Consider the following 22,112-nt stretch of genomic DNA (forward strand, 5'->3'; position numbering starts at 1 on the left):
GATTTGAAACCGATATTCTTGAGTCAAAGGATGTGTACCTATATTTCTGAGATCAATGATCTTCTGTCTCTTGCTGGGAATATGGTATGCAGGTATGAGCGGAAACCATATTGAGAACACATCTACTAGATTTCTCGTTCACTCATGAAAAAAGTAAATTGCTGCGCTAACTGAAATTCAAAATTTCAAATAACAGAGCTTCAAAAAATAAATATTAAAATTTAAAGGGAAAACTGCCACACAGAATCTGGAATGTATAACAGATCTAAAACAATATAAAAAAGCAATGTGGCGCTAATCATCAGCAAGCGAAGCTATAAAGTCCATAAACAGTCCCAATTTGATCCAATGAATAGTGTAGCAAATCCGTGATACCACCACCAATCACCCAGTTCACACTGTCCCTTACCACATTACGATGATCCCCATGACAGAGATCTCAAATGTCAAATCAGACTCAGTAAGACTCGGTAAGTATCCAGGATGGTACTCCTCGCAATGCTGGAAGAGACAGCAGAGGAGGAGGAGTACCATCCTGGTTACTTACCGAGTCTTACTGAGTCTGATTTGGCATTTGAGATCTCTGTCATGGGGATCATCGTAATGTGGTAAGGGACAGTGTGAACTGGGTGATTGGTGGTGGTATCACGGATTTGCTACACTATTCATTGGATCAAATTGGGACTGTTTATGGACTTTATAGCTTTGCTTGCTGATGATTAGCGCCACATTGCTTTTTTATATCGTTCACTCATGACCAAACTTCAGAGGAACATACAAGGATATAAAAGAACCTCACATCAGTCAGCAAATGCAGTAGCCCTTAAATAGTAGAAAGGGGATTTGGTATTGTTTTATTAAGTAGCATAATTCTTTCTAAAAAAATGTATACAATAGCAGGAAATGCGAAAAATGCGTGTAAAATAAAAAAGAAACATTTCAAAAGAACCTCAATGTTCTACTAAGAACATTCAGAATAAAGGATGCTTTCAATCATCCTAATCTACCATGCACCTTAGAAATGAGCCATTCTATAAGGGATACAACTGGCTTGACCTTAGGACATTTGTTGGGTTTTGTGTTGCAGTAATCTCGAAGTCTCACTCACGGATACTACATAAAGGGAGGAGAGGAAAGAATTTGCATTTATGTGCTTGGCACATTAAAATATATACAGTTATTAAAATAGTAATAAACCCATAGGTCCCAACTGTCCCTGATTTCAAGGGACTGTCCCTGATTGGAACCCTTTGCCCCCCTTTCCTCATGTGTCCCTCATTTTAGTCTGATTTATATAGTTGTATATAAAATGCACTTTTTATCTTTCAAAAAGTGTTTCCCAGTGTTGAACCTTTCTTCTAATTTCTAAATTTCTGCATTTGTAAATTTCAAAAGGCAGTATAAAGGAATAGTAGTGGTAAAAAAAAAAAAAAAAAAAGAACTTGTGGGTTTCATTCCCCTTCAGGGGGCATGACAGGGGGTGTGTCCTATGCCTACATGCTTTTTCTAATAGATGTCTCTCGTTCCCATCTCAAAAAGTTGGGAGGTAGGTTAAAACCGCAAAACAAAAATTTATTATATTGTAGATTACCAATTCTTAGAAGTGGTGACTGCATTGATCATCTTTTTTTCCTTTATTTTCATATAATGATCTGACCAGTATGTCTATTTTCCAACTTCTTTTTACAGACCAAGCTGCCCTGTAAAAGTTGCAGTTAGAGGGTTGAGAAAAACTATTTAACACTGACAGCAGTGCTTGCAAGGGTCAGCTTTTTATGCATATTAAACCTTTATCGCAAAAAGAAATAAGAAAAAAAAAAACCTGTTGCTGTAACTGCTTAAAGTAGAAGTAGATCCCACTATCCTTTACTGCTAAAGAAGCTTCCATCTTAGCCTCTGCTTGTACTGTAATTGCCCCCATTCTAAGCCCTATTCTAACTACCATGTAAAGAAAAGAGGTCAATACTTGCCTATTCTTCAGGTGCTTTGGTCCAGTTACGTGATCCCTCCAGCAACTGGCTTCAGTGAAGAGGAAAGATTGCCAACAAGTGACATCAACCATTTACACTCAAGCTGGGGATGGGAGCTGATCATGTGACTAGACCGCCCTCAGAATAGGGAAGTATATACATCTTCCCTTTAAGGTAGTTTATTTAGGGGTTAGAATGGGGGGTGGGAACAGGTTTAAGCTTAATTAGTAATTGACTGGACTTCTACTTTAAAGAGTTTGTAAATTTCCCCCCCAAAAAATGGAAAAAAAAAAAACCCTGAGAGACAAAGGCATAATGAGCTAGTATGCATCGCATACTAGCTCATTATGAAATACTTACCTTATAACAAAGACCCGCAGTGCCGTACGCTCACCAGTGACCTGGCCGATATATGTTCGATCGTCTTGCTTCTTGTCCTCCGGCCAATCAGATGGCCAGAGGCGCGATTACATCACTCCCGCACATGCGAGCGGGAGCTGCCGGTCATGGCACAGGGCTCTGAAGAAACGGTTCCTTCAGAGCGAATGTGCCGAGGACGTCATTGGCAGCATGAAAAGTAAATATCTCCTAAATGGTGCAAGTTTAGGAGATATTTACAGTACCTATAGGTACAACTTATGAGAGTGGGTTTAACCCTCTTTAACCTTAAAGCTCTACTGATTGTTCAGTTTAAGCCTGCTAAATACATTCCAGGTTCATCAGAACAAAAAGGTATAAAACTTGTTCTCAATAAAAAGCAGACAAACCCGAGTTGAAAAAACTTGCCCCCTGCCAGCATGCTGAAGAGAAGGACCCTTGTTTTTGTGCGGAAGCAGTGGTCTTTCTGCAGATGTCCAACATGCCCCCCCCGCATCAGGGCTAGAGATCTCTATTCAGAAAAGCTCATGCTCCCTGCTGATTGGACAGCACTAGCTCTACTTTAGTAGGGGCTTGGACATCTAGGAGAGATCACTGCGTCCAAAGCAAGAGCAATAGTACTTCTCTGCAACATGCCGGTGGGGGACAGGCTTTTCGATTTTGTTTTTCTAAAAAGAACAAACTGTTGGTCTTTGATTAAATTTTATATTATGGATACACCTGGAATGTATTGAGCTCATTTAAACTGCTTTTTCAATTGGGCTTGAAGATCGAATATGTAGACTAATGCCCCATACACACGTGCAGATTATCTGCAGACTTTTGTCTGCAGACTTACCTTTTCTATGTAGTGCAAGGGCCTGCCGGATTGCATACAAATTGAAAGTGTTTAGGTTTGACCTCATATTATATGGTTTTGGTAAGTCTGCAGACAAAAGTCTGCAGATAATCTGCACGTGTGTATGGGGCATAATTCATGCGGTACACATTCTTTGCTGAATATTTACAATGGGAACATAGAATATAACAAATCAGATTACCTACCCCTTTTACACCTTTGAGATCTCCTTTCAATAAACTATCCAGTGGGAATGTTATAATGTTGTTCATATTCTGGACCTACAACAAAAAAAGCAAGGAGGATATTAGTGTGATAAAATAAAATGTACATTAAGAGGTAGGAAAAAACACACAAGGAAGCATTAAGAGATGGCCATGTTTTGCCCTGGTAACCACACAGAAAACCACCAGGATTTCTTGGTTTCAAAGTGAATTTATTAGTAACTTTTACAGCGATAGTCTACAGCAATACATTTCTGACAAGTCCCAAAATGCATCATCTTATTAAATTTTTCCTAATCTACACCTTTTATCATTAAAAAAACAGTTTAAGCTCTAGGCAAAACCTTGTGCCTAAGGCCAGCCATAGATGGAGCAGATTTCTTTCCTGCAACCACGAGAAGACGACAGTAATTATTGCTAGTAGCTCTAACAGCCATTTGCAATAATCGTGTGTAAAATGTGGCAGGCTGATTGTACCAAAGATGGTCGAACAATCAACTTGGGTACATTCAGCCTGCCCATACATGGTTCGCTCCTGCCAAACGAGCCAAGATTCGAACAGTCCATGGGTGGCTTAAGTCTGAGAGGGGCATTCTGGGAGAACATAATCATTAGCTTGCTACAGATAGGGGCAGAGCATTTCCTCGGTCTCCTTTCACACAGCCATCGTTACTGCTGTAACATTGTTACTCTCTAGTAGCCCACAACATGAGACATGGCAAGTCTGATCAATGTGAGATATGTGCACATACTGCCAAGAACATAGGACTACTGAGCAAGTGTTTGTATTTACATGATGGTTTCATTTAGGGGAGTCGTTTAACTCAGGAAACTAGATGTGGAATTTCAAGCATACGCCTAACTACTGTTAAAACTTTTCCCTCCCCCCTCTAAAAACCTATGTCTACTAATCTTTGTAAGATGCACACACAACTAATTTCAGGCCACTCCAGTCCAGTCACATGACCCCGTGTCAGTCAGCGGTGGCTGCAGGGGAGAGGACTGAACTCTCTGACAGCTGGCAAATTCCTAGAGCTGGGATGTCACCCATAGGCTTCAATGGCCCATCCATTGTCAGAGCTCCCTCCTCTCCCCTTCAGCAGCACTGGCTGATGTGAATAAATAACCGGAAGGGAGCAGCCTAAAAATAGGTAAGTATACACATCTTTCTTATAGAGGTAAGAAAGGGTTTGGAGGAGGGAGGGAAAAGTTTTATGAGTAGTTTGGTTCCACTTTAAAGGTAAAAAGCAAACTAAAGTGAACCTTCACTTTGCTAAATGAACAGCCTTTATTCTACTAAACCAAACCTATTGAGCTCATACAGACTGAACAGTTTAGGTTTTTTCTACTGCTGCTGCCTGCCTTTTCGATTACAAGTAATAACATGCAATATACCTTTTAATTAATAAATATCAGAGAGCAAAAGGATAACTAAGGAATATGGGAAGCTCAATGTCCCTATTGACAGGAAGGCAATAACATTCTACAGGTACCTTCACCATAGCAGAGATCTGAATGCCGGCAAAAGAGCCAGCCAGTCAGCCACCAATATAAGATATAGGGATATGAAACACATACTGTACTTAAAAATCCATGTGGCTAATTGCTAACTAACCGAATTATGGCACTCACAAGGTCATGCTCATGCCCAATCCAAGTATCTAAGTATAAACCAAAAGCCTAGCCCAAATTCTCCCCATGGATTTGATGAGCCTTGCACATTCTACCATATTTGGTGGACTTGCTCTATTGTTCACACACTATAGTTTTAGCAAACGATACATTCAATATTACGCCACCCGTGACAAAGGGCTCAAAAGCTCTACTGGACAAGGGGCTGCCTGCCATCTCCAACTCTCAGTCCAAGCGGTTACATGCCCTAGTTAAAGAAATGTAATAAACGATGGCCAAAGCCTAGCAAGCTTCATCATTCCGTCCTCAAGAGGTACCAGCCAGAGTCTCTTGGGCTTTAGTGAATTTGAAAATACCCGATACTGACAGGCAACAGAACTAAATTGAGAAAAATCATACCCCCTGGGTCAATAATTTCCACCTTTGAACAGCTGTCTCCTCAACCTTTTAAGGCTGTGACCCACAAACTAACGTGCTCTACTCTCGATCCCACTCTTCCCTCTGATCCTGACCTTTCTCTCTTATTTCTCACCCCTTTCAGTTACACACTATACCTTGTCACAGCCCTCGAGTATACTCCCAATGAGTAAACCACGGGGATGTGGCTCAGAGAGCCACCACCAGCACACACATTTTATGTAGGTCTTCATTCTATGCAACATTGAAAGCAGCATTTTATACATTCGGAATCATTTCTTGGTCTTAAGTACCAGATGCTTAAAATGGTCATGATATAATTGTACACTCAGCTACCCAATATTGATTATGGGGTGAAATTCCCTCCAGTACGGTTTCTTTGTTTTGTGAAAATAAAAAAAAATTGATTAAACGTAAATTTATAGCTTTCATCAACTTTTCAGTGGAACTGGAAAAACCACCTAAATTCATTTTAAAGTCCATTTAGTATTTATCTGATATGAAATTAAAAAACAAAATAAATGGACAAACCGGTCCTTCTCTGACACAATAAAAACGTGACAATAGAAATCTCAATGGTTTCTTTTGTTGGAAGAGGTGATTTTCATTGCTAAAGAGACAGCACAGTGAAATCATCAGCATGGTCCTATAGTGTGATGCATTTATTGCTCTGTGCTACCCTGGAACACAGCCTCCTAGGCTACTGAATTTTTTAACACATTGGGGACACTTACAAAGAACTGTTCTGTTCTAGCTTGTATTATGCAAGTCAAGTCTCTGTAGGTCTCTTACGGATGCTGATAAATCACAAGATCTCCTCTCCAAATAATTCTTGGAATGATCTTAATTTTGGAACCCCAATGGTCCGGGTTTGTCAGACAGGCGTATAGTTTGGCCAGTGTTTCTTATTTCAAAATCTAGAAAAGTATCCATAAAATGGGTTTTATACATACACAGCAGAGTTAAGGAATACTATTACAGCAGTGGTTACAATATATCCTTAGTTAAAGAGGTTGTAAACCCATATGAAATTATTTTTTTTTTGTTCGACCTGAAAGAGAAACACATAATGAGCTAGTATGCATCGCATACTAGCTCATTATGAAATACTTACCTTAGAACAAGCCCCCGCCGAGCCGTCCGCTTAGCTGTATGACGGGTGACATGTCCAGTCGCCCGTCTTCTGGGAGCGCGGCATCCGGCCATCTGATTGGCCGTAGCCGCGGTGACGTCACTCCTGCGCGCGCGCGGGAGCCGACAGTCACGGCATGGGGCTCTGAAGAAACGGCACCAGCAGCCGTTCCTTCAGAGCGCATGCGCCAGTGACGTCACTGGCTGCATGTAAGGTAAATATCTCCTAAACAGTACATGTTTAGGAGATATTTAGAGTACCTATAGGTAAGCCTTATCATAGGCTTACCTATAGGTAAAAGTGTTAGAGGAGGGTTTACTTCCTCTTTAAGACTACAACCAAGAAGCGTCTGTTGCTATTGCTTAGAGACTTAATACCTAAGCAAAATCATTGTTTGGTTCTCTGTCCTTAAAGTGCTACTAAACCCAGGAGCCTGCATTCACTATATCTGATCTCCCACAGTACACAGAACATGGAAATGCAATTGTTTTAGTAAATATAAACTTCTAAATACCTTTTCCCATCAGCAGATAGGCCAGTCTTTCGACTTCTATCAGTGTCTGGTAAAGCTTGTAGGAGGAGTTTTCATTCTGCCCTGATTTTCCAATGAGACTGCAGGACCCCAGACCCTCTGTCTGGACAGTGCTGATTGGCCCTGTGCTGACCACATGCACTTTCCCAAGAAAAAAAACTCTAGCAAATACACACCAAACTGAGCATGTGCTTGTCCCCAATGCTCTGTACCATCAGCAAGATAGATTGGGGACTGTGGAAGAAGGGGAAGCTCAGAGAAGACAGGATCAAACAGCATTTTTACACAATGCAGAGGATTAACCCCTTAGTTTCCACAGAGAGTATAACAAGCATGCTTTACTGCATATACACACTGATTTAACTTTTGTAGGTTTAGTAACACTAAGTGGTATTAAACCCAAAAACTATTTTAATATTTTACAGCTTACTGATCCTCAAATGTGGGGACTGCATTTGTTTTTTTAGGCTTTATTTTCACCTGTAATCCAGCCAATAACAAAGTTACCTGTCTTAACGTGTCCCCATTCCAATGTAGGAGCAATGGAGATACCTCTGGACAACAAGTTTGTCCATCTGGGGAAAGGGTAGTGTTGGATGCAGTAGCAAATTTTAAATTAGACTGAAAAAATAATTTAAAGCCAAACTCAAGCTAAAAATTAGAAAGCTAAAATATATTTTGTTTGCGTTTGGGTTTAATACTGTTTTAGGCCCCGTTTACACCTGAGTGATTTTCAGCTTGTAAAACGCTCAGCTCTGAAGCTCCATAACACCCAACAAGCAAAATTCCATTAATTTCAATGGCCCCTGTTCACATCTGAGCATTCTGTCACCTGAGGCAAAACGCCTGAAGCTCAAAAAAGTACACAAGCTTCTTTTTGGCAGATTACAAGCATTTTTGGCCCCACAGACTTCAATAGAAACGCCTGACTTGAGCAGAAAAAATGCTCATAAAACGCTCAAACAGCAGCTCTCCACCCCAAATTTCCTCTTCCTTTCTTTCCCCTAGTGCTTTCTATTGGCTTAACAAAAATGCCTGAAGTTGTAAAATGCTTGTAATACACTTTTAAAACGCTTTTTAAAAAAAAAAAAGATGCAAAAAAGCGTTAAAAAAATGCCCAAAAAAAACACCAGTAAATCGAAGTGAAGGAATCTTTCCAATGGAACATCCAATATAATGAGTTCCAAGCCTTCCCCACTTCAAACAAAACTTTAAAAAAAAAGTTTGGGGTGTAGATCCACTTAAAATGTGTTGAGTTTAATTAAAACAAACACCTGCAACAGTTTTGGTCCCGACAACAACCCATGCTCCAAATTCAGGTAGTTCTAATTTGCTGCAGTTTTACATTCTGCTGCAACACCTGCTACAAATTCATGCCAAGAGTTTGTATCTTACAAAGGTGGAGCTATTTAAAGCGGTTGTAATTATTTTTTTTTTAAATTAAAATAATAAACAGGTTATACTTCCCTGCTCTTTGTGTGGGTGAGCTCCTGAGCTGGGCTGTGTGTGTCCATAGAGACACACACGATAGCCCCCTACTCCCTCCTCAAAGGATTTGACTTTGACAGCAGCAGGGGCCAAGGGCTGTGTCCTGTAAGCAGAGGAAGTGAAAGCAGCAGTGCTGCAGATGGCCACAGCTCTGGTTCAAAAGGTAAGTCAGGTATGAATTTAGGGAGGGGCTGGGGGGAGCTGATCATGAACTTTTTTTTTACCTTAATGCACAGAATGCATAAAGATTAAAAAGAAAAAAACACCTTACGCCTTTAGAACCACTTTCTTTTGGCGTACAAAGACTTTTGTAAGATTTTTTTTTTTTTTTTTTTACAGATTTTGTGAAAGTGTCTTGCTTGTGGTGTTCAAAAAGTGGTACAGGAGGTGCCAAATTCAGTTACAAGTTCTAGACAGGTACATGAATTGGGTGCATGTTGTGATTGCATGCGAGACACTTTCACAAAACCTGTCTGCACCAGTCTTTGTGAATTCCAGGGAGTCTCATCTGAGACTTGCACATACTGATCATCATGTAGGGGGCCAACTGCCTGCCTGAAGCTGAATGGGATCTGTACATGCAGAGAGCATCCAAAAAGATATCAGTATCTAGAAATACAGTATATACTGTACATGTTGGTTCCTAATAAATCTAGTATACCAGGGGTCGCTGTAGCTTCCCAGGTCAGAAGCAACTTATTAGATTAGGTGAATCCCTGTTCTACATAGGAACAGGAGCTATGGACCAACATTTCATTCGCTCCAGACTTTACAAATTATCCTCCATGCCTTGTAATCTAAAGCTTAAGGCAATATTGGGCTCCTTGCCTCTCACAACAATCAAATGCATCCAAAGCAGACTCTGCCCTTGTATCCTGCAATTCTGAGTGGCGTTACAGAATTTCTAGGGGCTTTCCTCCATCTTTCAATGCAATAAGCATAATACTGTGCTGTGCCAGACAGGATCCAACTTGTGCTTAAAATGTTAGATCTTTCTAAACAACCTCAAAGGAAAAAAATAAAAAGGAACTAGCAGACAATAGTAGAAAACATCTGATGGTACATGTGTCTGTCAAGTCAACAAATAGCAGATAAATGAAAGGGTCAACAGTGTCTGGACTCTGGAGAAAAGACCAGCAGTGGTAAGGAAAAACGGAATTTTTGTAAAATCTTACCTGTAAAATTCCTTTCTCTGAGTCCTCCGACAGTCGCCGCCTCTTCATATTCGTCACATATGGGGTATTAGACTTTGCTCCGAAGGAGTAGCTAGGCAACAGAATATGTTAACAATAAAGCTTTAACATATCCCACCCTCAAGGGGTGGTCCCCTCAGTCAATACCCTCCTACTTCCTGCAACCATATCTCAGTTTTAGTGGAATAGCAGTAGAGTATACATTCAAACCCCAAAAGAGGGGCGGGGGCGGGGGCGGCGACTGTCGGAGGACTCAGAGAAAGGAATTTTACAGGTAAGATTTTACAAAAATTCCGTTTTCTCTTACGTCCTCCGACAGTCGCCGCCTCTTCATATTCGTCACATATGGGGACGTCCCAAAGCAGTGCAAACATGAGGGGTGGGAAACGCATCCGCGCCGAAAGGCAACGCAGTCTCCACATCAAAGAAAGGAACCTTACCAAAGGAAGGAAACCAGCTGGGCAACAGCAAAAATAAGTGCTCAACAGGAGCAACAACCCAGGAAAAGACAAAAAAACCAGGGGATACAAAAAAACTATCCCAACAGCCAGGAGTCCCCAACAAGGGACCCTATGGAACAGCCGCACTAAGAACCTTGCGGCCAAAGGAAGCATCCGCGGATGCCTGAACATCTACTTTGTAGAATTTTGTGAAAGTGTGCACGGTCGACCAAGTCGCCGCCTTACACACCTGGGCTACAGAAGCCCCATGACGGCAGGCCCAAGACGTACTCAGAGATCTAGTAGAGTGCGCCTTCACAGGTACAGGGGGAACCTTCCCCTGCAAGGCATAGGCCTGTTCAATGGTCTGCCTGATCCATTTGGCGATGGTAGAGGCCGAAGCCGCCATGCCCTTCCGAGGACCCTCTGGAAGAACAAACAAGGAGTCCGTCCTACGAAAAGACTCAGTCGATTTAAGGTAAACCCTTATCGCCCGAACAACATCCAGAGAGTGCAATCTCACCTCCTTTGGATGTTTAGGCTTCGTGCACAACGAAGGCAAAACAATATCCTCGTTAAGATGGAATTCCGAAACTCGTTTCGGCAGAAAAGAAGGATTAGGTCGCAAGACCACCTTATCCAAATGAACAACCAGGTACGGAGACTTGCAGGACAAAGCCGCCAGTTCCGACACTCTGCGAGCCGAAGTGATCGCCACCAAAAAGGCGACCTTTTTGGACAACATAGACAACGAGATCTCCCTGATCTGTTCAAAAGGAGCACGTTGTAACACAGATAGAACGAGATTCAAGTCCCAAGGGGGCAAAGGATCCCTCCTAGGAGGAACCAGATGCCGCACACCCTGAATAAAAGTGCCAACCAAGGAGTTGGAAGCCACGGGACGTTGAAACAGAACGGCCAGCGCAGACACCTGACCCTTTATCGTAGCCAGCGCCAAACGCTGATCGACACCCGTCTGAAGGAAAGACAGCACACGGGAAACCGAGTACGTGCGGGGTGAAAACCCCCTGGACTCACACCAGGCAAAATAGGCCTTCCAAGTACGGTAATAAACCTTCCCCGAGGAAGACTTCCTCGCGTTGATCAAAGTATGAACGACCTCTGGAGAGAGACCCTTCTCCTTCAGGACCTCGGTCTCAACAGCCAGGCCGTCAAAGCCAGCGACTGTAAAGCAGGATGGTAAATCGGTCCTTGAGACAGTAGATCGTCTCGAAGAGGCAGACGCCAAGGGGCGTCGACCGCCAGATTCACGAGGTCTGCGTACCAGGACCGGCGAGGCCAGTCCGGTGCCACAAGAATCACCGTGCTGCGTTCCGAGTGTAACCTGCGAAGGAACCTGGACAGCAACTGAATCGGTGGAAACGCGTACATCAGCCTGTACTGATGCCACGGGGCCACTAACGCGTCCGACGCGTCTGCCCGAGGGTCGCGCGTCCTTGCCACGAACCTCTTCACCTTGTAGTTGAGGCGAGACGCGAACAGGTCCACATCTGGAAGACCCCACTTCGCGCACAACATCTGGAAGACAGCCGGGTGGAGAGACCATTCCCCCTGATCCAGGGTCTGGCGACTCAGATAGTCCGCCTGCCAGTTCTCCACTCCCGGAATGTGAACCGCCGTTATCGCCGGGACATGAGTCTCGGCCCAAGACAGAATGTCGGCCACTTCTCGAGCCGCTCGGGCACTCCTGGTGCCCCCTTGGTGGTTGATGTAGGCCACCGCCGTGGCATTGTCCGTCTGCACCCGAACCGGGCAGCCATGCAGCCGGTCCGTCCAGCGATGAAGACAGAGCCTTATCGCACGCAATTCCAGAATGTTGATCGGGAGGGAAGACTCCCCCTCCGACCAGGTCCCCTGGGCGGACAGAACGCCCAGAACACCACCCCAGCCCGACAGGCTGGCATCCGTGGTGATTATCGTCCACGAGATCGGACGAAACGACTTGCCCCCGGACACCAACGGGGACTGGAGCCACCACAGAAGGTTTTCCCTGGTGCGATGACTCAACGAGATCTGAAGATCCAGAGATTGAGGTCGCCCGTCCCACTTGGACAGGATCTCCGCTTGGAGACCCCGCGTGTGAAACTGCGCGAAAGGAATCGCCTCGAAGGCCGAGACCATCAATCCCAGACATCTCATACACGTCCGCAGAGACGAGTGTGGAACGTCCCTGAGGGACCTGACTTCCTCCTGAAGAGTCCTGAGTTTGTCTTCCGGCAGGAAGACCTTCGCCTGCACCGAGTCCAGTATCATTCCCAGATAGGGGAGACGAACCGACGGACTCAGTGTCGACTTTGGAACATTTATCGTCCAACCAAACTCCTGCAGAGTTTGCATTGTGACAGACAGGTCCTTCTCCAGACCCTGTCTGGTCGCAGACCGAACCAGAATGTCGTCCAGATACCCCAGGACAGAAATGCCCTGGGCCCTCAATAATGCCAGAACCGGTGCAAGCACCTTGGTGAAGACCCGCGGAGCCGAGGCGAGACCAAAGGGCAACGCCACGAACTGGTAGTGATCCTCCGCAATGGCAAATCGAAGGTATCTCTGATGACCCTCGAATATGGGGATGTGAAGGTACGCATCCTTCAAATCGATGGAGGCCATGAATTCCCCCGGAACCAGGGCAGCCACCACCGAGCGCAGGGATTCCATGCGGAACTTGCGAACCCGCACAGAGCGGTTCAGAGCCTTCAAGTCCAGAATCGGACGAACCTTGCCCTCCTTCCTGGGCACGGTGAACAGATTGGAATAAAACCCCCGAAATCTGTCCCGATGAGGCACCGGAACCACCACTCCCTGAGCCCTCAGGTCCCGCACCGCCAGGTGCAGATCCCGCAGGCGCTCTGGAGACAGTTGAAGATTTGAGGGAAAAAATCTGCTCTCCGGCCGAGAGAGAAACTCGATCTTGTAACCAGATCGAACGATTTCCAGAACCCATCTGTCCCGCACACTGGCCAACCAGGGCTGAAGAAAACCGAGCAAGCGTCCCCCCACCCCAAAACTGGGTGAGGGCGCCCCTTCAGGCCGAACTGTTATGGGCAGCAGGTCCGGATTGGCCGGACTTCTGTTTCCCAGACCAGGGCTTCTTCTGAGAGCCTTGGCCTTTGAACGGTTTGCCCTTGTAGTGCGGCCGAAAGGCACGAAAGGACCCCTGAGGGGGCCGAAAATTTGCATGCTTCTTCCCAGAAGCCCCCTTAGCCTTGGGGAAATGGGGCAAGAGAGTGCTCTTACCCCCGGTGATCCCCTTAATCAACACATCCAGGGACTCCCCAAAAAGGCGAGACCCATCATAAGGTAGATTGGCTAAGGTCTTACGTGAAGATTGGTCCACCGACCAACATTTCAACCAAACCAGGCGGCGAGACAACACCGCCACGCTGTGCACACGTGCAGCCAACGGAATCAGGTCCAGGTCCGCATCACACAGATACACGACACCCTGGTGGATCTGATCCACCATATCCAGGGTCGCCGCCGAGGCCGAATCGGCCACTAGGACGCGCCTAAGCATCTGCGTCCAACTTGCGATCGCCTGGGCCGCCATGAGAGAAGCAAACAGAGCCTTAAGCATAGAGCCCGTAACAGAATAAGTATGACGGGCAAGAGACTCCAGTCTCCTATCCGTGGCATCACGGAAAACAGGGGAACCCTCTGCAGGAATCGCAGTGGCTTTGTTCAAAACCGCAATTGCATGATCCACTGGCGGAGGCACACACCACCGTTCATCAGTGGCAGGCGAGAAAGGATAACGCAGCTTGAATTTACTTGGTACCGCAAAAGGCTTGCGCAGATCGCGCCATTGATCCTTAACAGCGCGCTGAAAATCAGCATTGCAGGGAAAAACCTGCGGCGTCCTGCGTTTTCTCTGCGTCCCATAAGCCGCCAAAGCAGCGGGGGGACACACTTCGTCCTGCAAACGTAGCGTCTGCTTAATGGAAGCAATCAACTCATCCATGATTGCAAGCTCTTCAGGCGAGCCAGGGGGAGAATTATCAACCCCCTCAACTTCAGCCTCTACCTCAGACCCCACTAGATCAAGAGAGGAGCGGGACCCCGATAGGGGGGTCCCTGCCAGAACAGCCCCATCACCTTCACCCTCAGAATCAGAGGACAGAGCAACTCTGGGCCGTTTAGTAGATTGAGCAGCCACCAGCATTTGCACCTGGGCAGCAAGGCCAGCCACAATAGTGGCTAAATCCCCCCCTGGGGGGGAAACAGCGGTCCCCTGGCTTTCCACCAATACTGTAGGAAACTTGCCCTCCTGAGAATCCATTGCCCCTGTAATGCCAGACAACCAAGGGTTAACTGCCCCCTTTTTGCAAGCGCGGCAAGCGCAGCCCACCGCACCACACTCAGGCACAATGAGACCCCCACAGGGAATATACAAACTGAACACAGGCAATGGATAGCAAGAACAGAAGGATAAAACCTGAGGAGACCCCGCTGCTGCTGCTGCCTCGATCGGTGTTCCAGGAGAGAGGAAGTGATGCTGCCAGGGCGCTCTATGTAAGCCTATGGAGGCTACAAGAAAATGGCCGCCGTGCATGTAAACCATGCGGCCGGAGCGGGCGCCGGTAAAATGGCGTCGTTTGGCGCCGAAAACGCCGCTCCACAGTGCATAAAAAACACACACATTACATCCCAATATAAGGATACATGTTAGATCGCCGCAGCGATCGCTGTATATGCCCAAACATGCCAAGAAAAAACATGCCCCACAGCACACAGCTCCTCACACTGCCCAGCCTGACACACACAGTGTCATACAGCTCCCCCCCCCCCCCTTGCAGCCCACAGCATGCAGCCGAGAGATAGGGAGACAAGCAGTGTGATTAAAGGCAGGTTACACAGTCCCAGACTGAGACCCCCCCAGACAGACAGGTCCCCACATAAATACACTTACCTCACATGGCGTGGGGAACCCGCACAGGCGAACAAGCCGCTGCACATGAGGCAGGGAGAGTCGCAATTCAAGACGCACATAATGGAGGTTAAGAAACCGCACAGCGTCCGGTGAGGTAGCCACCTCACCAATCATCCCTGCACCGAACAGGGATGGGTCGTTCACTGTGCCAGGAGCGTTACCTGGCTGAACGCTCGATGGCAGACTGGGAAGCCACTGACCCACGACCTGCGACCAGGGGGATCAGCCCGAGACCCAGTCCGCATGATCCTCTTCGTCCGAAGAACTAACTAATGCTGACAAAAATAACAGCTAAGTAAAGGTAGAGAGAAAACTCAAACAAAATATTAAAAAGAAGAAAGAGTCTGGGACAAAAAGTCCCAGCACAGAGAGAGCCAGCCACTCCTGACAATTAAAACTAGACATTAAAACTGAGATATGGTTGCAGGAAGTAGGAGGGTATTGACTGAGGGGACCACCCCTTGAGGGTGGGATATGTTAAAGCTTTATTGTTAACATATTCTGTTGCCTAGCTACTCCTTCGGAGCAAAGTCTAATACCCCATATGTGACGAATATGAAGAGGCGGCGACTGTCGGAGGACGTAAGAGAAACTTAGTTTACATTAAAAAATAATAAAAAAAAAAGGTTTAAGTCCTTTTGTACATTACTAGAATCACCTCTGCCTTTCCCCCTAAGGAGCTGCTGCTCTGTGTCTTTGGTTATGATTCTTCTTCTGTCCAGGCCTCCACTACCAGGGTTTGCTGGTAGAGGGCAGAGTGCTCCTCAAGGCATGGACCCAATCTTCACAGCCACATATCTCAGCTGTGAAGGATTAACAGTGCTTGTTTTATCTGGAAAAGCCAGACACAATTGTCCAGAACTTTAAATCTACTCAGCGATTTTTTGCATGGTGGAGACTATTAATTTACCACAGCGGAACTTACACTTTTTAGGACACAGTTTCAGTATACAGACTGGTATCTGAAAGTTGACCTCACTAATACATTGGGCCTGTCCCCCGAAGAAGTAATTGCTGACGAAACGTGCAGGGTGTGGGCTGTCTACGACATCACGCACATTTTCCCTATGCAAGCTATTAGCCTGCTGTTTTATCCTGGGTGTATTGGATTGCTACTGTCTTGGAGTATTGTGAACTTTGGAATAAATGGTGAGAGTATTTTAAACTTGCTTCATTATGGAAGTTTAAATTTTTACCCTTTGGTGTTATATGGCAACCCACAGTGGCAATTGTCTCTCTACTGGATGCCGGTCCTGGGATTTACCCTATGCGAGTTTGCCCATTATAATCTAGTCCAACCTTTCTGGTAAGAGGCATCTCAATTGCTGCTATCTGGTGGTGGATTCCACAATTTCCATTAGCACATACTGCAACTTTTGAGGGGATGTGATCTTTTGGACATATCATGGAGGGATTCATCTGCACCTGAATGGACTGTTTTGGTACTTGATTTGATGAACTTTGCTTTTTATGAATTTCTGGGTCTATGCATGCATGGGCCAATTACATATGCACTATTAGCTGCATGTTTGCACTTTGTATGTGGTTATACATTTTAAATTGCCTTCTAGCACATCTGCACCTATAATATTAGCGCTGTTTTTTTATTTCAAATCAATTGGGCAAACGTAGATCCGAGACTCTGGACAGCCTCTTGACCCCTGCCCTTCCATCAGATCCAGGTGTTTAGCTAGCCCGTGCGTTAATGTTTTCCTGTATAATGATTTTCCTTTTTGAGGTTGCAGTATAGTTTCTGTCTATACTGTTAGGACTTATTCAAAATTATCTTCTGGTAGGCTGCATAAATCCATGCTTTCATTGCTTCAATACCATTTGCTGTATAATATATGCATTATAGGATTCTGATACTTACTGGGTATCTTCTCTTTCTATGATGATTCTTTCTGCCCACATAAAAGTATTCTGTTCTATAACGATACCTCTGGTTTCGTATATTTTTTTTAGACTTACGATTATGTGAAGGCTGCTATGCCATTACACCTTTGCAGTATTTGTAATCCTTTTGCACTTTTTTTTTTAAAATGTAATAAAAATTGTTCAAAAATAAATAAATTCACGACTTTACCAGCAAGCTGGAACTAGTGCCTAGTATCAGACAAGCCACAATAAGTTATGGTATGGTAGAACCTATGGTATACAAACCCTATAATTTCAAGGGCTAAGAAATATTCAAATAACTGTACGGTAACTGGACACATGTCCTATATTATGTATCAAGCAGCAGCTCTGGGTGAACAGTTTGCCACAGGTGCAAAAAGCACTGGATCTACAAGACCCCAAGCAACATCGTTCACGAAGATGCATACATTATACATACATTATCGCTCTATAGGTCTTTGTGTTCAACACTTACTAAAGACATCGTAAAATAAAGCGAAACCTCTAAGCACAAAACCCCATGGAATATGACCCGGTTTAGAGAAAAAACTCACATACTAAATCCTATGTTTTCCCAAGACGGTCCCATCACATTATGAAAAATAATTGAGCCGAAGAAATGGAGCCGGATATAACTTTGTACACAGTGAGGGTCTATAGAAGAGTGGAGTTAAAGCACCCCCGGTACATAAACTACACTGGCCTTACATATGTCCAATCCAATAGGAAACAGGAATGCTTATATCCTAAAGTGCCTCTGTTTATGGCTTCTGCTCCTGTCATATGGGTTTTGCAATTACATAAAAGTCTAAAGCAATGCAAAACCTGCTGTACTCTGGTATATGGCACAGATTTCATAAACAAGTGTCCGTCCGTGTGTGCGCAAAAAAAAAAAAATTTGAATGTTTTCTATTTTTTTTTGCATACGCACATATGCTGTATTCGGGTTTTTGATAGTACCACCATAGAACTTCAGCACTAGGCCATTCATGCCTATGGAAGACTGTATGCTGTAGCAGGGCTGTGGAAAGACATCAGCATTTCCAATGAACGGGCTCAGCTGCCCGTGTGAAAGGACTCTATATAGCCATCACATCTGGAAACTAGTAAGCTGCAGTGCATTTTTGTAAACTGCATTTACAGTTTTGTTTTCAGCTTTGAAAAATACTTAAAAGTAAATCCTTAACTTGGTTTCATTTAATTTTCTAAAAAAAAATGTATAAATTTTTTTCAAATATAAAATACTCTTTTTACCCTATTTTTTTTCATCCTTGTGCTACAGGGTGGATTTATTGCCCTCTACTGTCTTAGTGCCCTGGGTACATGTTCAAAATGAACACCATCACCCTGCTGTACATGCGTCAATGGGTCGCATGTGTGGCTGCAATTAAACTTTAAAGTGGTTGTAAGAGTCGGTTCACATTACCGCGACTTGTCAGGCGACTTGTCAGCCTGAAGAGTCGTGCTCCCTCGCGGTCCATTGACCGCTACAGAACCCGTTCTAATAGGAGCGACACAAGTCGCTCTGACTTAGAAAAAGGGTCCTGTACTATTTCGGGGCGACCTCGGAGCGACTTGCATAGACTTCCATTATGTTAAGTCCATGCAAGTCGCTCCAAAGTCGTGGTGCATGGGAATGCACAAGTCGCCCCCCAAGTAGTAAAGAGTTGTGTCGCCCCAGTGTGAACCAACTCTAAACCTCAGACATGAAATGTCAACAAAGCACATCCCTGTAAACTGTGTGCTCTGAAGACTGAGAAAATGAAGACTCATTTTGGTCTGGTGCTTCATTCCTCTGCAATCTGCAGGAGTTGCTTCTGACAATTTTTCCTGACACCACGAGAAAAAAGGTATCAAGGGAGGGAGCTCCAGCACACAGCTTGTGATTGACAGCCTCAGCTCTGTTCCTGTGTGCTGTGTAAAGAGGAGTGTGTCCCTTCCCTCCAATCAGCTGTCAGAGATCTCCTCCCTGAGCTCTGCAGTGTGTAATATCAACTCTCCAGCACCTGTTTTCTGACAGCTTAGACAAGCTTTATAAATTCTGGACTTTGAATGGCTGTAGAGAAGAGAAGACTACAGATTAAAATCTACAAGTTATGTAGGAGGATTTGTTTGAGCTCAGAGTATCACCGGAGGCCAGTCACTGCACTGGGTAAATGTAAGGGTTTACAACCACTTTAAGCGTAACACTTTAATTGATGTCAAAAGCCTGTGCACACTAGACCTATGGCATACAACACTCAAATAAGACTTGTAAAACGTTTTTTAGCTGGAGATTCCCATGCAGAGTCATGCAGGAAAGCACTTGAATTATGTTTCCTTTTTAAAAGCCTTGTTAGAAAGCTTTTATACTGCCTAATACTCGACAGTGCAGCCTCTGACATTACACGCACATTGAGGCAAGTGTCCCATTTATTACACTTGTGATTGAATTATGGTTTCAGCAGCCGCTGAGAGGGAGTCAGAAGTCTGTCTCAGTAAATAGGAGTACTCTGACTATGCTTGTCTCATCGGTACACCACATGAATTAACACGATTGGGGAAAACCAAATAACGGCACATAACTCTTCTTAGTGCTTCTAAGTAACGTTATGCATGAGAAATATGTAACGCACACTCCCCGTCTCCTGAAATACATCCATACAAATCAAACCAATTAACATTTTGTATTTTCCATTTATCTTCTGTCTTTGAGAGCAGAAATTAGATCAGCGAGAATTCTCTTTTCTGTTCTCAAGATGGTCTGCAGACACAGGGTCTTCCGCATGTAGAGCATCAAACAAGATTCCCTAGTATCCATGCAGATGTACTCTACATTCCCTGGGTAGGAAAAGAGGTATTCCCTCTAAATGAAGGCTGGGCAGGTTTTCGTATAACTTGTCCAGAAATATTTCTCATCTGGTGCTCTTTTCATAGCTGTTGCAGGAACACATTGGACACTTTCAGACGTTTGGGACGACCAGAACCCTTCCTAGAGCTGGCCGTCCGGCCAAACTGAGCTATCGGGGGAGAAGAGCCTTGGTGAGAGAGGTAAAGAAGAACCCAAAGATCACTGTGGCTGAGCTCCAGAGATGCAGTCAGGAGATGGGAGAAAGTTGTAGAAAGTCAACCATCACTGCAGCCCTCCACCAGTCTTATGGCAGAGTGGCCCGACGGAAGCCTCTCCTCAGTGTAAGACACATGAAAGCCCGCATGGAGTTTGCTAAAAAAACACCTAAAGGACTCCAAGATGGTGAGAAATAAGATTCTCTGGTCTGATGAGACCAAAATAGAACTTTTTGGCCTTAATTCTAAGCGGTATGTGTGGAGAAAACCAGGCACTGCTCATCACCTGTCCAATACAGTCCCAACAGTGAAGCATGGTGGTGGCAGCATCATGCTGTGGGGGTGTTTTTCAGCTGCAGGGACAAGACGACTGGTTGCAATCGAGGGAAAGATGAATGCGGCCAAGCACAGGGATATCCTGGACAAAAACCTTCTCCAGAGTGCTCTGGACCTCAGACTGGGCCGAAGGTTTACCTTCCAACAAGACAATGACCCTAAGCACACAACTAAAATAACGAAGGAGTGGCTTCACAACAACTCCGTGACTGTTCTTGAATGGCCCAGCCAGAGCCCTGACTTAAACCCAATTGAGCATCTCTGGAGAGACCTAAAAATGGCTGTCCACCAATGTTTACCATCCAACCTGACAGAACTGGAGAGGCTCTGCAAGGAGGAATGGCAGAGGATCCCCAAATCCAGGTGTGAAAGACTTGTTGCATCTTTCCCAAAAAGACTCCTGGCTGTATTAGATCAAAAGGGGGCTTCTACTAAATACTGAGCAAAGGGTCTGAATACTTAGGACCATGTGATATTTCAGTTTTTCATTTTTAACAAATCTGCAACAATGTCAACAATTCTGTGTTTTTCTGTCAGTATGGGGTGCTATGTGTACATTCATGAGGAAGAAGAATGAACTTAAATGATTTTAGCAAATGGCTGCAATATAACAAAGAGTGAAAAATTTAAGGGGGTCTGAATACTTTCCGTACCCACTGTATACAGTGCCTTGAAAAAGAATTCATACCCCTTAACATTTTCCACATTTTGCCATGCAACATCCAAAAACATAATTTTTTGGTATTTTATGTGATAGACCAACACAAAGTGGCACATATTTGTGAAGTGGAAGGAAAATAAAAATGGTTTTCAAATCTTTTAGATATAAATATCTGAAAAGTGTGGCGTGCATTTGTATTCAGCCCCCCCACCTAAGTCAACACTTTGTAGAACCACCTTTCACTGCAAGTACAGCTGCAAGTCTTTTTGGGGATGTCTCTACCAGCTTTGCACATCTAAAGAGTGAAATTTTTTTTCCCATTATTATTTGCAAAATAGCTCAAGCTGTGTCAGATTGGATGGAAAGTGTCTGAACAGCAATTTTAAAGCCTTACCACATATTCTCAATTGGATTTAGGTCTGGACTGATCTAAACCATTCCATTGTAGCTCTGGCTGTATGTTTAGGGTCTTTGTCCTGCTGGAAAGGGAACTTCTGCCCCAGTCTCTATCGTTTGCAGACTAACAGAAATTCTTCTAAGATTGCCCTGTATTTGGCTCTATCCATCTTCCCATTAACTCTGACCATCTTCCCTGTCCCTGCTGAAGAAAATCATCCCTATAATATGATGCTGCCACCTCCATGTTTCACGGTGGGGATGATTTGTTCAGGGTGATGTGCAGTGTTCATTCATAGCGTTTTTCTTTTAGTGCAAATTGGATTTCTTATGGCTTTCTTCTTGCCACTCTTCCATAAAGGACACATTTTTGGAGTGCACGACTAATAGTTGTCATGTGGACAGATTCTCCTAGCTGAGCTGTGGATCTCTGCAGCTCCTCCAGAGTTACAATGGGCCTCTTGGCTGCTAATGAGATTAATGCTCTCCTTGCCCGGCCTGTCAGTTTAGGTGGATGGCCATGTCTTGGTAGGTTTGCAGTTGTGCCATACTCTTTCAATTTTTGGATGATGGATTCAACAGT

At 44.6% G+C, this 22,112-nt stretch overlaps 1 protein-coding gene across 2 annotated transcripts in view; it reads right to left on the bottom strand.

The window, feature by feature from the left end:
* The window catches only part of ASAP2 (ArfGAP with SH3 domain, ankyrin repeat and PH domain 2), a 460,853-nt gene that overhangs the window by 263,018 nt on the left and 175,723 nt on the right, over positions 1-22,112 (bottom strand). For both annotated transcript variants that reach the window (XM_082252497.1, XM_082252496.1), the window contains exon 4: positions 3,393-3,467. In XM_082252497.1, the coding sequence (XP_082108623.1) occupies positions 3,393-3,467 (75 nt within the window). The remainder of the gene's footprint in view (positions 1-3,392; positions 3,468-22,112) is intronic.

Source organism: Pelophylax lessonae (genome assembly GCF_965119305.1).
Source record: "Pelophylax lessonae genome assembly, chromosome: 3".
Lineage (NCBI taxonomy): Eukaryota > Metazoa > Chordata > Amphibia > Anura > Ranidae > Pelophylax > Pelophylax lessonae.